Source organism: Equus asinus, chromosome 8 (assembly GCF_041296235.1).
Source record: "Equus asinus isolate D_3611 breed Donkey chromosome 8, EquAss-T2T_v2, whole genome shotgun sequence".
NCBI lineage: Eukaryota > Metazoa > Chordata > Mammalia > Perissodactyla > Equidae > Equus > Equus asinus.
Genome location: NC_091797.1, coordinates 36,269,726 through 36,287,727, shown reverse-complemented (window position 1 = coordinate 36,287,727; position 18,002 = coordinate 36,269,726). Strand labels below are relative to the sequence as shown.

Here is an 18,002-nt window from a genome sequence, read left to right as displayed (position 1 = left end):
ATCATAAGATACATTATGTGAACCCTGTTTGCCTCGTAATTTTAAGAATTTACCTAAAGATAATTGGAGAAATTTGAACATGGCTTATGTATTAGATAACACTGTGGAAATAAGGATAATTTTCTTAAGTATAATGGCAGGGTTGGCACATTTTTTAAAAATGTCTTTATCAGTCAGATGGCATAGTAAATACTTGCCTATGGCATACACACTTAACACAACTTACACAAAATGATACTTACACAACATCTGGAATTTGCTCTAAAATTTTACAGAAAAAGGAAATATAGATAGTCGAAACAAGATTGACAAATATTGATATTGAAGCTGGATGACGGTTACATGGGGGTTAATATATTCTCTCTACTTTTGTGTATGTTTAAAATTTTCTATAATAGAGAAGTTAAACATAAATAAAGTACATTCAGCTTTAAATGTTTTTAACATGTGAACCTCAGACCTGGCAATTTAACTCCTAGGAGTTTATTATAGGAAAATCTGGATGTAAACTATGTTCATACGGTGAAAGGATTGAATACAACCGAAAATTCACAGAATAGATCATTTAAACAAATCACATTTAGTCATACTAAAGAAACCCAGAAGAATGAATAAGTACATATTTCTCAAAATAGAAGGATGTTCAAGACATAATATTCAGTGGAAAACCAGATTACAAACTTCCATGAACCAACAAGTGTATACACACACACACAAACACACACACATGTAGCCAATATTTCTAGGTTTGCTTTGTGTTCCTATTTTTGTATATCTATTTTCTATATTAAATATCCATTGCCTATTTAATAAAGAAAAAAATTAAAGATAAAAGCAAAAGTTTTTAAGTTATCATTAGAAAATTGTAGCTCTACCATCCTCATTTTTAGAGTAAATGTAGAACATTTCACAGGTAAACATCAGAATAGAACAAAGTTATTCCTCCACAACCAACCCTGGCAGACATCCCAATGGAGATATGCAAAGTCCAAAGAAAATCTTCACCACCATCCTCCTTCAATCAAGCGTCTCAGTTTGCTTAATCTAGAAAAGCCTCCATAGTTCGTGATGAACTTCCTTATTCCTCAGTGTGTAGATCACAGGATTGAAGAGAGGGAGAACACAGTATACAGCAGGACAAAGACCTTGGAGAGGAGCTAGGAGTGGATAGCAGAGGGTGCAATGTACAAGACCATGAGAGTTCCCTAGAATGTGGACTCTACAGCTCAATGGGAGGAACATGTGAAGAAAGCCTTTTGCCACTGGCCCCAGGAGGAACTCTCAGCACAGCTACCACGATCTTAGCATAAGATGTCAGAATAAGTCCAAAGGGAACAGTGAGAGAGACCACACAGAGATTGAATATTGTCATCTGCACTATGCTGGGATCTGATCAGTCCAGGCCCATCAAAGGCGCGAAGTCACAGTAAAAATAGTCAACGGGTTTGGGGCCACAGAATCTCAGCTGGGCCATCGGGGCCACAACCAATCCATCTACCATGAAGCCAGAAATCCATCCAATGGCCCCAGCCCCAAGCATCATCTGGGCCCCATCAAGAATGGGTAGCAGATTGCCAAGTAGCGATCATATGCCATGACATCCAGCAGGAAGCATTCCGCTGTGGGAAGAGAACCAAAGATAAAGAACTGGAGCAAGCAACCAGCCACAGAGATGGCTGCCTCCTGCAAGAAGCCCTCCAACATTTTTGGCACCACTGTGGAGGTATAGAGGATCTCCAGGAAGGACAGATTAATCAGGAAGAAATACATGGGCGTGTGGAGTCTCAGGGAACTAACCACTGCCACAATGATTAGCATATTCCCTACGATGATGGAGGTGTAGATGAGAGTGAACACAATAAAGAAAAGGAGATGCAGCTCAGCTACGTCAGAGAAACCAAGGAGGACAAATTCAGTAATAGTTTGGTTTCTTATGGAGACAATTTCCATGTGGATCATCCAACTTTCTACCTGGCAGTGATTAAGGGAGGAATTTTAGTGCAGTTCTATACCTTCTACACAAGTCTGAGATAAGCATGGCTAAAATGAAAAAGGGAAGAGTGAGTCTCCAAAACAAGTCACTACACAAGTCCTCATCCTGTCCCCTTTTGAATTGGTTTCTGTTCTCTAACTCCTATCGTTCCCTGCATTCCTGAATTATACAATTCTTCAAGGCTCAAGAGAGTTTATCCAAATTCACAATTGCAGTCTTCAGAGCCCTGTACCCTATTACTTCAATCTACTATCTCTGATATAATAAATCCACCACGAATCCTCCTCTTTCTGTTGAGGAAGACTGGACCTGAGCCAACATACGTGCACATATTCCTCTACTTTTACATGTGGGATGCTTGCCACTGCATGGCTTGTCAAGCTGCTAGGCACTCAGGATGTGAACCAGAGAACCCTGGGCTGCTGAAATGGAACATGCGAACTTAACTACTGAAATAGTTTTCACTATTTTCACGTCATAACATAATCCTGGCTTTTCAGATGACTGCATCCCCAACTCTATTTTTCAAGGAGTTGGTAGAGTGTCAAAAAAGAGGAAAGTAAAGAGAAGGTAGTATGATGTGAGGATTATAGAGAAATGGCAAAGACATAGCAACAGCAGGGTTAACTGGAGAAGAGACCATTATTCCCTTAAAAACAGAGCAGTCATGGAAGAGGGTAGGGGCTGAATTTAGAGTTGGAGGACTCCAGAAAATGCAGGAAGAGTTTGAAATCAAGATGAATTTCACCATACTAACAGATATGGAAGAGAAAATAGTGCAAAATATCTGTATAATTTCTGAAAAACAGCCAATCACAGACTCAGCTCTATACGTGTAAAAGTTATAGCAGGGAGCCCTCAATTAAAACTATCACCATTTCTTGAAAAGAAATTCAAAGAACGCTCCAAGAAAAAAATATTTGAGGCAATATACGAAACTGAATTTTAATTTATCTTTGGGAATGAGAAAAAATTATTCTCATATATTTTTCAATGTCTGCTTAACATGCTATTTTTATAAACAAAAAGCAAATAGTGAATAAATCTTAATTTAGTTTGAATTTTTAACCTGTTAACTTTCTTCAATCCTGTTTGGAATTTACTCTATAATAAAGCAGAAAAAAACTAAAAAAAAATTCATAGCAAACCTCATTTAAGCACGTCCCAGTTCTGTTAGCCCCTAAGAAAGTAGGAGGATAAATTCCCACTATGAAAAAATCGCTGTGAGGGTGTCGTATTCTATAACATGCTCCAGCTGAAGCTGTCCTCATGAACATCTACTGTTCTCCATCTCCAGGGAGAATAGCTAAAGGAAAGATGTTGAGATGCAGCAGGAAAGATTGAAAATCAACTTCTTAAAGGCTCAATGGAAAAAGTAGCAACAGTAGCATTCCAGAGGAACACTGGGATTTCCTTAAGTATCTTTGAAAAAGAGACTTTTTAAATCCCTAGGTTAAAATAAATGTTACTGATTCATCTTTTTTCCATTTATTACAACATGTCTACATTTTCATAATTTGAAAAGTAGAAAAAGAAAACAGTTTACCTGGTACCTGGGAAACACATAAAAAATGTGAACTGGTAAAATTTTTACATGGTAAAAAGTTAAAAATGTATGCAGTGGAAATTATATCTTTATAAAGTCTATAAAGACAAAATCTAGAGTTTTTATTTAAAGGACCTTTGAACTAAGTTATAAAGAATTATACAAAAATAGGAAACTCATCTGAAATAGCAATATTAAAGAAAAAATGGTGAAGAGAATATGTGCTAAGATTGACTGAACACTTCAGAATATTGAAGTTTCCTGCTTCAACTCCCTCCCTCCTTGCATTTAATCTGAAATAATGTAGGATATTGATTAGAAATGTCATGCTTGTCACCCTCCACTCCACAGAACCATTCTATCCTCCACTCTGAAGCTCCTTTTCTAGCTCCAAGACTCTTCTGTCCTTCCGTTGTAGGTCCTTCCCTTTATCACAAAGGAGGGCTGACAATTTCCCAGAGGGGAGACACCCCTGAGAACCAATTACAGATTTCCTGGAGAGCAGCATTAAATGAACGAGAAATATCAGCCCCCTGAGACACTTGGCTTTATCCAGAAGAGGTTCCTGAACTGTTGGCTTGACCAAAAATGCACCAGAAACCAAGAGTCATATGGAACTACAACTGCAGTGCCCAGTACTCCTTCTTCTTCTCATTGGCTGGCACTGAGCTCTTCATCCTTACCACCATGGCCTTTGACCGCTATGCTGTCATCTGCCAACCACTCCACTACCCACTGCTACTCAGCCGCCAATCATGTGGTATTCTGGCTGGGGTTTCCTGGTCTGTGGGATTTCTCTGCCCCACGTTCCTCTCATTCCTTCTTGCACAAGTCTCCTTCTGTATTCCCAACCAGATCAACCACTTCTGTGATGCTGATCAGATTTTCTGCCTTTCCTGCACAGACACATATGCCATCCCAGTAGTGGGCTATGCTTTTAGCACTGTCATTATCTTAGGAGCCCTGGTCTTTACCATGGCTTCCTATGCCCAAATCTTGGCCACAAATCTAGCCATGGTTTCCACTGCTGCCCAATACAAGGCTTTTTCCACATGCAAAGCTGACCTTTCTGTGGTGACTATCTCCTTTGGCACTCTCATCTTCATGCATGTCCACCCAGCAATAAAATATGAACCAAATATCAAAAAGATTGTGGCTATCTTCTACTCAGTCATCACTCCACTTTTCAATCCTCTCATCTATATACTCCACAACAAGGATGTGAAAGAAGCTCTGAAGTTCTTAGTGTCCTAGACCCAAAGAATCTGCCATTCAAACAGGGAGACTCAATGATGATGACACACAAGAAGCCAGAGAAAGCAAAGCTGGTGGAATATCCAAATAGAAAATAATTCCTAACCACTACCTTTCACCTGTGCAATGTATCTTTTTAAATCATTAAGTTCATATATTTGGTTTTAGTGAGTTATCTCATTTTACAGGCATGTTTTAAGTGAAAGACTTACTTCCCCTGCTACCCAGTGTGTCTTACTGCCTGTTCCTTCAGTTGTTCAGCTTCCCCAGAAGGGTGGATAATCTCATGCTAATATCAGTGCAGGGAAATGGCACAGACTTTGTAGTCCATGCATCTGGATTGGAAATCCAGCTCTCCCACTTGCCAGCATTGGTTAGGTAGGACATTGAGAGTTCTACATAGATAAACAAAGAAGAGTAAATTCTTTTTATTTCTCTCAGAGGGTTGTTCTTACATTCAACTGACCTAATAACAAGTAAATAATGAACAAGTTGGTTTATTTGACTACATTAACCTCCGTCAAGAACGATTACAAAGATCAAAATACTTATTTTTTCACAGCACAATTTTTTCCTTATAATAAAGACAAAGCGTTCTCATTACACAGAAGTGAAATAATACAAAATTGCATGATATAGAAAGTAGGAGGTCATTCTCTAGCTTAATAAAAAAAAAAACAATTTTCAGTGGTGTCCATAATGGTGACTGCAAGGCTTTCAACTAAAAGATTTTTTTTCATTTCTATGGTTAAAAATGTCTGCCAGATAAGCCAAATCTAGATAAAAATATTTATTCTGGAGTGTCCCAAATGTGACAGTTTTGTTAAAAGAAAATAGATTTCAGAAAGCCAGACAGATTCTAGATGACAGGCAAGCTCTTATTATGACCCCATTTCATGACAAAATCTTTTTTAAATTCAGTGCTACAGAGCTCTGATTCTGATAACTTCTGATGGCTATTCTCACTGTGGATTTTCAGTGTTGTTGGAAACATTTGTATTGTTGGAACATGCCCGTGTAAAGTACAGTGAATGAAAAGAATTCAGGAACTCCCTCCACCACTAAAGTATCAAAACCAGATGCGTCACCAAACATCACAGAAGCTCCATCTGAGCAAAGTGTGAAACTTTTCTTTACAAAACCTTGTTTCACAAAAACCAAAATCTTTTATAATTTCCAAAACTTCAGTGACCTTAAGAGTTTACAAAGAAAATTCATAAAACAGGAATTCTCTGATAACATTAGCTTGAGCAGAGCAAACAGACAAACAGATCTGGTACATTGAGAGATGTCTGCAGTTTCACCCAATTGTTCACTGAAGAGAAACATCAAGGATGTTGCTCCTCAACAAGCTACTTCAAAATGTTTAAAGAAAGATCAACTACTCCAGATTAATTTTCATCTTTAACAAAGAAGTCTCCTCCAGTTTTTCCTCAGTTCCCTTCTATAAGCCATCTGCCCCATTTCCAGGGCACTTGACTTCACTAAATTTCCTCCATCAAGCTTCTTTTGCTGGCAATTTGAAAGCAACTTTGCAAATCCTAGTTTATAAGTGTCCTAGCTTTTTCAAGCTGAGTTCTCTTCACATTGAAAACATAAACATCAAACCTTGTTTTGATGCATTTTCAGAATAAACAGATCTGAGGTGCTTTTTCAATTTGTCAGACTTTATATTTTTAGTCACAAGAATTTTTCCACCATGTAAACACAAAATTTAATAGGAAATTAAACCAATTAATTACATGACATTTCACTTAACAGATTTTTGACTTCTTTATGAAGAGATTGAATATATACATTTTTCACAGTATAAGAACTGGAAATTTTAATAAACTTATTTCAGTTCAACAGAAGTTGGTACAAGTTTCAGCTACAAAAACAGTATTGATTATGTCAAGAGAAATTCTATAGTGATTAGTTCACAAGTAGCCTAGTGACTACCAATTTAATGGGAAATTTGTGGGCAAATTTTTTGCTGTTCCCTGTGTCAAATTATGGAAGAAACAGAGCATCATTCACCTAGAGGCAGTCATAAGAAACAAATGAAAAGGGAGGAAATCCTCTAAAATCAATGAATTATTTGGAAATTATTCAAATGATTTGAACGATAATTTATGTGTGTAATTATATCATCCAGGAAAGAGCTCTACAATACATTTTTTTTTTTTTGAGGAAGATTAGCCCTGAGCTAACATCTACCACCAATCCTCCTCTTTTTTGCTGAGGAAGACTGGCCCTGAACTAACATCCCTGCTGATCTTCCTCTACTTTATACATGGGACGCCTGCTGCAGCATGGCTTGACAAACGGTGTGTAGGCCCACACCTGGGATCCAAACCAGCGAACCCCAGGCAGCTAAAGGGGAACATGCGAACTTAACTGCTGCACCACCGGGCCGGCCATATACTATATATTTTTATTCAGTTAGAAGATTATATGATACATAATAAATAAGTTATTTAATATATTGGTTGTTAAATATTCTTTAGGGCATCCCTGAATGTATAACTTCAGATCTATTTACTTCAGCCAGGAGATCCAGGGATATAACCATCCTAAGAACAATGTTTATGTTAAATCTTGTCCTGAGAGTTTCCATAAGATAGAGTGGTATAAATTCAAACTGTAAACACTATGAAGGGCAGGCAATTACATTTTCTCATTTATTTTTAAATTTCAGAACCTAAGCTATAGCATAGGAACTCTTTGTAATCTTCCTTTGCATGTCAGTAGACTTTTGTCCATCATACACTCCTTTCACTACAATACCATCTTTCAAGAATCCTGGATTTACCCAAGGATCTTGGTATTAACCCACTACCATATGCTTGACTTAGATGTCTCTTCTATAAACAGAGTTGCCTATAACATTGAAATTGCTTGGGGAATGAGCTGTCAAAACTCCTCAAGGAATTTTTACAAAAGAAGAGTAAAACTTGGATCCATTTTATAAGATATTAAGAGCTAAAATAAAATAATACTAATTAAAATATATCTTGTTCAATTTTTTAAAACAGAGAAATAGACCATTCACTTGGGGGAACCTGGAATTTCCTAGAAATGGCATGATACATCTGCGAAGAAAGAATAGCTAGTTTGTCTGTCTACGCAGAGACCAAGTAAAGCCAATTCTGGCTGATTATCTCACAGCATGCAAACATGGACTCTATAAGACTATAGCTCTAAATAACAAATATAAAACTCAAACTCTAATAAACAAGACCAGTTACATAATTTATGGGGCTCAGGGAAAAAGGAAAAAGCAGGGTCTCTTGCTCAAAAATTGTTAAGAATTTCAAGATGGTGAAAGCAAAGCATGAAATCAAGCATGGACTCCATTGAGCATGGACCCTGTGTGACTGCATACATTACATGCCCATGAAGTTTGCCTTGTAATAAAAAAAATTTAAACAATTTTATTTTGATTGAGGAGAAAAATAATTTATAAACAAGAACTTGGAGAGACAAAATAGAGAGAAAAATCACTGGTCATGACTTCATCAAAATGAAAGATTGCTATACAACTGTAGATAAAATTCAGATGGTTTAGGGGCCGGCCTGGTGGTGTAGTGATTAAGTTCACGTGCTCTGCTTTGGCAGCCCCTGGTTCAGAGGTATGGATCCCAGGGCGACCTAGCATGACTCATCAAGCCACACTGTGGCAGACGTGCCACATATAATAGAGGAAGGTTGACACTGATGTTAGCTCAGTGCCAATCTTCCTCAAGCAAAAAGAGGAAAATTGGTAATAGATGTTAGCTCAGAGTCAATCTTCTTCACACACAAAAAAAACTTCAGATGGGTGATAATTTGAAAAAACGGAGAACACATTGCAGTTTTGGTAAAACTAGAGAGTCTCAGTTTGAATTCTAGTTTCACAATTAATTGCAAAACAGGGAAATTTAATGCCACTATAGTTAATAGTACAATATTGAATACATGATAGTTGCTGAGAGTAGATCTGAAGCATTCTTACCAGACACACACAAAAAAGAGTCAATGACATGAGGTGATGGGTGTGTTAATTATCTAGAAGGTGGTAATCATTTCACAATGTATATGTAAATCAAAACATCGTGTTATACACTTTAAGTGTATGTAACTATATTTATCAATTATTCCTCAATAAAATTTGGGGGAAACAACAGCAAAATTTACTTAACTCTTTGAGCTTCAGTTTTCTTGTGGTAACACAGAAACAGTTTTAGTATTCCTTTCACTGGTTGTTTGAAAGAATTAAATGAGCTGATAAATGTAAAGAAGTTAAGAATAATAACTTCAACAATGAGCACATAATAAATGTTATTTATTTCTATTATATTCATAACAAGCAATTATTAATATGATGGATATATATTCCTTCAAAACAACAAAAATGGACTTTAATACAAATATGGACAAACTACATGGTATTTATAACTTTTATTAGAAAGCTGGAGTAAATGTCAGATGGCATATTAATATTCCTTGGATGAAGCAGATAAGATATTTTTCCCTACAGGATGCAGCAAGAAGTAAGAATACACATTGGAGAAACCAGCCTCATTCTCCCAGAGAAAAATGTGAACTTTGAGATCACAAAATTAAAGAAAATAATCTATTATTATTACCAACAGTGAAGAGTCAGATTTAGAAAGAACAAAAACAGTACTACTTCTTTCTATTTCCCTTTCTTTGTTTTCCGTAGAACCACAGTAATCAATGGCAGAATATTAAAGACAATCATCTTTCTTTACAGATCAATGGGTTATGACTGATCACCATTCCTTAACTGTCATTGCCAAATTTCTTCCCATTTTATACTCAGAGTTTTCCCAAGAAAGTCCCCACGGTGAGAATGTGTATCCATATTTCTCTCCCAGGAAATAAAAGATAATTTAACTAAGAAAACATATGAGGCCCCTGAGACTTGTGCTATCCATGGTACTGCAACTAAGAAGAAACACAGTAAAGAACAAAAATACGAAGAATGAAAAAATGAAACCCAGATAGGAATTACCCAAGAGGAAGTCCCTCATATTGCAGGTAGGGAAAGACATCCTGTTTATTCTTAGAACAACTCTTCTCAGACCCAGGGGACATGCTCTCTAAAGATTTATGTCTAGAAATTTGTGTCTCATAAAAGGCCAGGAGAATTTTAGAAATAGAGGAAGAGGTTTTTGAAGATGAAGAGTTCATGCTGCAATCCCAATATGAACTATCACTTCAAATATTTTTCTACTATTTATAATCACTGAGAATGTAAACCTGAAAAGCTTTCTTAACTGTGAACTTTATCACTCAATCAGGTGAGAGAATGAAATAGGAGACAGCTGAACAGTAGCCCATAATTTTTGTCTACTTGTTGGTATTAAACTTTAGCATCCATGACTCAGAGATGGTTTCCATATCTTATGACGGCCTCCTCATTGTGTTTGTGAATTACGAAGGCTCTTTTTACTTCCTATATTTTTATTACCAGGTCTCATTCATCATTCAAAATGCCTGGTTCTCTAGATATTTTCCAAAATAGATATGTAATCTCGAGATATTGAAATTGCAGTGAAATAAATCATTTAGCACAGACAAGTTGGATTGCTAATTTTCTTTAAATGTTAGGAAAAAGTTTATTTCCCCCAAATTAACTAATTATTTTTAATGAGATCATATTGACTTATAACATTGTGTAAATTTCAAGTGTACATTTTTATTTTTCAGCCTCTTTATTGTCTTAAAAGAGCTCATCACCAATAGTCTAGTTTTTATCTATCACCATACATATGCGCCCCTTTATCACTTTAGCCGTCCCTTGATCCCCCTCTCTGGTAACCACTAATCTGTACTCCTTATCTATATCTTTGTTTATCACATGTTAATTTTTGATACAATTTTGTTTTGTTTCAGAGAACCATAAATTATATTTGGCACACCATTTGTATCTTAAACGGAACTGAGGTAAATGTTAACAATATACAAAATATACACAGCTATCAAAGACAGCTACTCTGAATTACTTGAAGCTGGTATTTCATGGAGATGCAGTAGAGGTTAGATAATTTCCCACAATTTCTTCCAGCTGTAAAGCCTAAAATCCCATGGGCTCCCTAGAAGTGTTCCCTAGTTAAATTTCTTTTCTATTCTAGTCACATCAAATCATTTTCTTCCCCTCTCAGGGATTTTCCAAATTTTGAATGATTCTTCTTCTATAGGAAGCACTCCAATGTCTGAATCTCTATCAGATTTTTTTATAGTTATTGTTCTATCCTTCTCTATATTTCTTAAGTAAAATCCTTCAGATGGTCCCTTACCAGGTCAAGAGATAGCAGTATGATGCAGAACAAAAAAATTCACCCTTGTTAGAGCTGACTTAGGAGGATGAAAAGAAAGTTATATCAGAAGGTAGATGTCCAAAGTCAGAGATGATAGGCTAGCAACGTGCTCCAAATCCCTGGAAGATAGAAACATATCAATGATAAATTTACTAATGAAAACAATGGTTGAGTCACAGTCCCTAACCAACATGTAACCTTAATATTTAATAGTCTAATGATCTAAAAATACTTACAACCTCTGAGGTTGGGACTATGTAAGCCCACAATGCTCTGCCTCAAAATATTGTTGTCTAGGTGGGAAAATCCTAGGCTGAAAGACTATGATTCCCGTCAGAGAGAGCTTTTCATGTATTATTTTGTTGTTGTTTTTAAGTGATGCTGAATCAAACCTCAGTCACTGAATTTCTCCTCTTGGGAGTAACAGACATCCAAGTACTGCAGACTTTTCTCTTCGTGGTTTTCCTCACAATTTATTTTGTCAGTGTGACTGGGAATGGAATCATCCTGATGGTTGTCATCTCTGATGCAAAACTCCATTCACCTATGTATTTCTTCCTGGGAAATCTGTCATGTCTAGATATCTGCTATTCCACAGTTACACTGCCAAAGATGCTGGAGAACTTCCTCTCTACACACAAAGCAATTTCTTTCTTGGGGTGTATCAGCCAGCTCCACTTCTTCCACTTTCTGGGTAGCACCGAGGCCATGTTGTTGGCTGTGATGGCCTTTGACTGCTTTGTGGCTATCTGTAAACCACTTCATTACCCTCTAATCATGAATCATCAGCTCTGTACCCAGATGGCTATCATTATCTGGATCATTGGTTTTTTCCATGCCCTGCTGCACTCCATAATGACCTCTCGCTTGATCTTCTGTGGTTCCAACCATATCCATCACTTCTTCTGTGATGTTAAGCCATTGCTGGAGTTGGTATGTGGGAACGTTGAACTCAACCAGTGGCTGCTCAATACTGTCACAGGGACGATTGGCATGGGCCCATTCTTAATAACACTTATCTCTTATTTCTACATTATCCTCTATCTTTTCTTCAAGACCCATTCTTGCAGCATCCTTCATAAAGCACTGTCCACTTGTGCCTCTCATTTCATGGTAGTTATTCTTTTCTATGCTCCTGTTGTCTTTATTTACATTCGTCCTGCTTCAGGCAGCTCCATGGACCAGGACAGGGTCATTGCCATCATGTACAGTGTGGTCACTCTTGTACTAAATCCACTGATCTATACTTTGAGGAACAAGGAAGTAAAGGGAGCCTTGAGTAGAGTGATCAGGAGGCTCTGACTTGAAGAAATCTAGAGAACTCTTCTGAGGGATAAATAAACAGGCAATGAGAAAATTGAGATCTGAAATTGTACTGCTTCTCAAATTATATACAATATGTATAAAAGAGGGACTGAATAAAGGGAAAATAAATGGGAAAGTCCAGTCCAGTTGTGTCTATCAATGTATTCCTAGGTAATATATGGAAAACTTGAAGAAATGGGACATTAGCCATGGAATCCTAATGTGAAATTTGTTTTTGAAATATCAGTTGATACAACTGATTCATTACGTATTCTTGTGTGTTCTTAAATGAAATCACTTGTAGAAATATGTCTATGCTATCCATGTATTTGGGTAATTGGATGATACTGAGGCCTGTTTGTCTGTTTAGTCCCTCCATGTTAACATATTAATTTGAGCAGTTAAATTATTATACTACTATAAATTAAAGATTTTAATTTAGAGCTATGATTATTCAATTGGAAAAGTAAATGTTTACTCATATATGAGTTAAAGGAAGTGATTCAGCAATAGGTCATGATTCTTTTTCTCCATGCAGGGAGGCAAGTAAATAGTTAAACCAAATAATATTGTAATCAGTAATTAACAGAGATAAAATAAAGAACGGTTTATATAAGAAGTTTTGGAACCTCTATCTCCATAGATGTTCAATAAGTCAACTGGACAAACTGTCAAAGATTGCCATAAATTGTTAAAAGAAGAGGCTGGTTGAAAAAAAATCTCAGGAATCACTTTCTAGCTCCTTAGTTTGTCATTTTCCCCTCAGTCTTTGATCATGGAAAATGATCAGTTTGAAAATGCTTCCTATTCTTTTGTTTTATTTTCCTACTGCTACACTTATTTTCACAGAATGTAATGTGGTGTAATATGGAATACAAATGAAAAGTAAAGAATGCATCAAAGTTTTGTGTTGTTTTCCTTACTAGTCACCAAACTCATACTGTGAAATCATAATTTCTGAGGCATTTTTGAAGCAAATACAAAAGAAATACTATGACCTTACATACTGTTTCTTTTTTTTTGCAGTCATTTATTTATTTGTTTATATTCCCTTCCTCATATCTACATATATATTTGTTGCAGAAACATTGGTTTAAAACATTATTTCAGGTGTACATCATTGTATTTCAATTTCTATGTAGATTACATCATGTTCATAGCCAAAGACTAAGAACAATCCATCACCATAAACATGTGCTTAATCACAACTTTCACTCTCCTCCCCTCTCCTGTCCCCTCTGGTAACCACCAATCCAATCTCTGTCTTTATGTGATTGTTGTTGTTGATTTTACCTTCCATTTATGAGTGAGATCATACAGTATTTAACTTTCTCCCTCAGATTTATTATGCTTAGCATAATACTGTCAAATTCCATCCATGTTGTCAAAAATGGCCAGATTTCATCATATTTTATGACTGAGTAGTATTCCATTGTGTATATATACCACAACTTCTTTAGTCATTCCTCCCTTAATAGGCACCTAGGTTGCTTCCAAGTCTTGGCAATTGTAAATAATGCTGCAATGAACATGCAGGTGCATGTATCTTTACACATTCTTGTTTTCATGTTCTTTGGATAAATACCCAGTAGCGAAATATTTGGATCATGTGGTAGATCTAGTCTTAATTTTTTGAGGAATCTCCATACTGTTTTCCATAGTGGCTGCATCAGTTTGCACTCCCACCAGCAGCGTATGACAGTTCCCTTTTCTTCACAACCTCTCCAACACTTGTTATTTCCTGTCTCGTTAGTTATAGCTATTTTGATGGGATTGAGGGGATATCTCATTGTAGATTTGATTTGGATTTCCCTGATAGTTAGTCATGTTGAACATCTTTTCATATGCCTGTTGGTCACCTGTATATCATCTTTGGAGAAATGTCTGTTCAGATCTCTTGCCCAATTTTTAATTGAGTTTTTAGTTTTTCTGTTGTTGAAATGTATGAGTTCTTTATATATTTTGGATAAAAACCCCTTATCAGATATATGGTTTACAAATATCTTTTCCTAATTGTTAGGGTTTTTTGTTGATGATTTCCTTTGCTATGGAAAGATTTTTAGTTTGATGTAGACCCATTTGTTTATTTTTTCTTTAGTTTCCCTTGCCCAGTCAGACATGGTACTTAAAAATATGCTGTAGGGACCAATGTTGAAGAGTGTACTGCCTATGTTTTCTTCTGGGAGTTTCATGGTTTCAGGTCTTACATTCAAGTCTTTAATCCATTTTGAGTTAATTTTTGTGCATGGTGTAAGGGAATGGTCTACTTAAATTCTTTTGCAAGTGGCTGTCCTGTTTTCCCAACACCATTTATTGAAGAGATTTCCTTTCTCCCTTGTATGTTCTTGGCTCCCTTGTCAAAACTTAGCTGTCCATAGATGTATGTCTCAATTCTGTTCCATTGATTTGTGTGTCTGTTTTTGTGATAGTACTATGCTGTTTTGGTTACTATAGCTGTGTAGTATATTTTGAAATCAGGGAGTATGATACCTGCAGCTTTGTTCTTTTTTCTTAGGATTCCTTTGGCTATTTTGGGTCTTTAGTTGTTCCATATAAATTTAAGGATTCTTTGTTCTATTTCTGTGAATACTGTTGTTGGAACTTTGATAGGGATTGCATTGAATCTATAGATTGTTTTAGGAAGTATAGACGTTTTAACAATGTTAATTCTTCCAATCCAAGAGCATGAAATATCGTTCCACTTCTTCATGTCTTTTTCAACTTCTTTCAACAACGTTTTGTAGTTTTCAGTGTACAGATATTTCTCCTCTTTGATTAAGTTTATACCTAGGTATTTTATTCTTCTTGTTGCAATTGTAAATGGGATTGTATTCTTAACTCTTTCTGCTACCTCGTTGTTAGTGTATAATAATTCAAGTGATTTTTGGATGTTGATTTTGTGTCCTGCAACTTGACCATATTCATTGATTACTTCTAAAAGTTTTTTGGTGGATTCTTTAGGGTTTTCTATATATAAAATCATGTCTTCTGCCAATAGTGACAGTTTCACTTTGTTCTTTCCTTTCTGAATCTCTTTCATTTCTTTTTCTTGCCTGATTGCTTTGGCTAGGACTTCCAATACTATGTTAAATAAGAGTAGTGAACGTAGGCATCTTTGGCTGCTTCCTGCTCTTACAGGGATAGCTTTCAATTTGTCTCCATTGAGAATTATATGAGCTGTGGCTTTATCACATATAGCCTTTACTATGTTGAGGTAATTTCCTTCTATACCCATTTTATTCAGAGTTTTTATCATTAAATGTATCCTGGATCTTGTCAAATGCTTTATCTGCATCTATTGAGATGATTGTGCAATTTTTATTCTTCATTTTGATAATGTGATATATCATACTGATTGATTTGTGGATTTTGAACTATCCCTGTATCCCTGGAATAAATCCCACTTGATCATGATGTGTGATCTTTTTAATGTATTATTGTATTTTATTTGCTAGTATTTTGTGTAGGATATTTGCATTGATGTTCATCAGTGATATTGGCTGTAATTTTCTTCTTTTGTGTTGTCCTTGTCTGGTTTTGGCATCATGGTAATGTTGGCTTTGTAGAATCAGTTAGGAATCTTCCCCTCCTCTTCAAGTTTTTGGAAGAGTTTGAGAAGGATATGTATTAAGTCTTCTTTGACAGTTTGTTAGAATACACCAGGAAAGCGATCTGGTCCTGGACTTTTATATTTTGGGAGGTTCCTGATTACTATTTCAATCTCCTTACTGGTGATTAGCCTATTCAAATTTTCTGTTTCTTCTTGATTCGACTTTGGTAGGTTATATGATTCTAAGAATTTATCTATTTCTTCTAGATTATCCAATTTCTTGGCATATAGCTTTTTGTAGTATTCTCCTATAATCGTTTGTATTTCTGAAGTGGGTGTTGAACTTTTCCTCTTTCATTTTGACTTTTTCTTCTTTTGAGGAAATTCAGCCCTGAGCTAACATCTGCTGCCAATCCTCCTCTTTTTGCTGAGGAAGATTGACCCTGAGCTAACATCTGTGCCCATCTTCCTCTACTTTAAATGTGGGATGCCTACCACAGTATGGCTTGCCAAGCAGTGCCATGTCTGCACCAGGATCTGAACCAGTGAACCCCAGGCTGCTGAAGCAGAACATACGAACTTAACTGCAGCTCCACTGGCCTGGCCCCTCATTTTGACTTTTATTTATTTGAGCCTTCTCTCTTTTTTCTTGGTGAGTCTCACTCAAAATTTGGCAATTTTGTTTACCTTTTGAAAGAACCATGTCTTCATTTCATTGATGTTTCCTTTTTTTTTTTTTTTAGTCTCTATTTCATTCATTTTTATTTTTATTGCATCTGATTTTTATTGCATCCTTACTTCTACTGATTTGGGGCTTGACTTATTCCTCTTTTTCCATTTCCTTTAGGTGCATTGTTAGATTGTTTATTTGACATTTTTCTTGTTTGTTGAGGTAGGCCTGTATTGCTATAAACATCCCTCTTAGAACTACTTTTACTGTATCCCATAAATTTTGGCATGTTGTATTTTCATTTTCATTTTTTCCCAGATATTTTTTTATTTCTCCTTTGATTTATTCATTGACCCAATTGTTGTTCAGTAGCTTGGTTTAATCTCCACTTATTTGTGACTTTTCTGATTGTCTTCCTGTAGTTGATTTCTAGTATCATCCTGTTGGGGTCAGAAAATATGGTTGGTATTATTTCAGTCTTCTTAAATTTATTGAGACTTGTTTTGTGGCCTAGTATGTGACTTACCCTGGAGAATGTTCCATGTGCATTTAAAAAGAATGTGCATTCTGCAGTTTGGGGATGGAATGTTCTGTATATATCTACTAAGTCTATCTGGTCTGATGTGTTGTTTAAGGCCAATGTTTCCTTATTGATCTTCTGTTTGAATGACCTATCCATTAGTGTAAGTGGAGTGTTAAAGTCCCCTACTATTATTGTGTTGCTGTCTATTTCTCCTTTTATGTCTGTTAGTAAGTGCTTTCTATATTTATGTGCTTCTATGTTGGGTGCATAGATATTTACAAACGTTATATCTTCTTGCTGGATTGTTCTCTTTATTATTATGTAGTGCCCTTCTTTGTTTCTTGTTACAGTTTTTGTTTTAAAGTCTATTTTGTCTGATATAAGTTTTGATACCCCGGCTTTCTTTTCTTTGTCATTTTCATGCAGTATCTTTTTCCATGCCTTCACTTTCATTTCCTGAGTGTCTTTAGGTCCGAAGAATGTGTCTTGTATGCAGCATATATATAGTTCTTGTTTTTTATGCAATTAGCCACTCTATGACTTTTGACTGGAGCATTTAGTCCATTGACATTTAAAGTAGCTATTGATAAGTATGTGCTTGTTACCATTTTGTTACTTTTTTTCCTGGGTGTTTTAGTATTTCTTCTCTAACCCTTTCTTATTCTCTTTCTCTCTTCCCTTGTGTTTGATGGCTTTTTTTTAGTATTATGTTTGAATTCCTTTCTCTTAATTCTTTTGTGTATTTATTATAGGTTTCCAGTTTGTGATTGCCATGAGGTTTATATATAATAACCTGAATATATAGCAATCTATATTAAATTGGTGGTCTCTTAAGTTTTACCTGTTGCTAAAA

The 18,002-nt window shown here is 35.9% G+C and overlaps 2 protein-coding genes and 1 pseudogene across 2 annotated transcripts; 2 read left to right on the top strand and 1 right to left on the bottom strand.

Annotated features, from left to right (window-relative positions):
• Positions 1–1,017: 1,017 nt before the first annotated feature.
• LOC106843502 (olfactory receptor 11A1-like) lies at positions 1,018–1,950 on the bottom strand (annotated as a pseudogene).
• A 2,177-nt stretch (positions 1,951–4,127) lies between these two features.
• Positions 4,128–4,793, top strand: LOC106843455 (olfactory receptor 6N2-like). The gene has a single exon (XM_014860489.3). The coding sequence runs from the start codon at positions 4,128–4,130 to the stop codon at positions 4,791–4,793; it is 666 nt and encodes a 221-aa protein (XP_014715975.3).
• A 6,686-nt stretch (positions 4,794–11,479) lies between these two features.
• On the top strand, positions 11,480–12,403 carry LOC106843501 (olfactory receptor 12D2-like). Its single transcript, XM_014860534.3, has one exon. It carries the CDS (start codon positions 11,480–11,482, stop codon positions 12,401–12,403), a length of 924 nt encoding a protein of 307 aa, XP_014716020.3.
• Positions 12,404–18,002: the final 5,599 nt, after the last annotated feature.

Bases quoted from the DNA above. Each gene is read 5' to 3' on its own strand.
- LOC106843455 (XM_014860489.3), top strand. From the start codon at position 4,128: ATGCACCAGAAACCAAGAGTCATATGGAACTACAACTGCAGTGCCCAG.
- LOC106843501 (XM_014860534.3), top strand. From the start codon at position 11,480: ATGCTGAATCAAACCTCAGTCACTGAATTTCTCCTCTTGGGAGTAACA.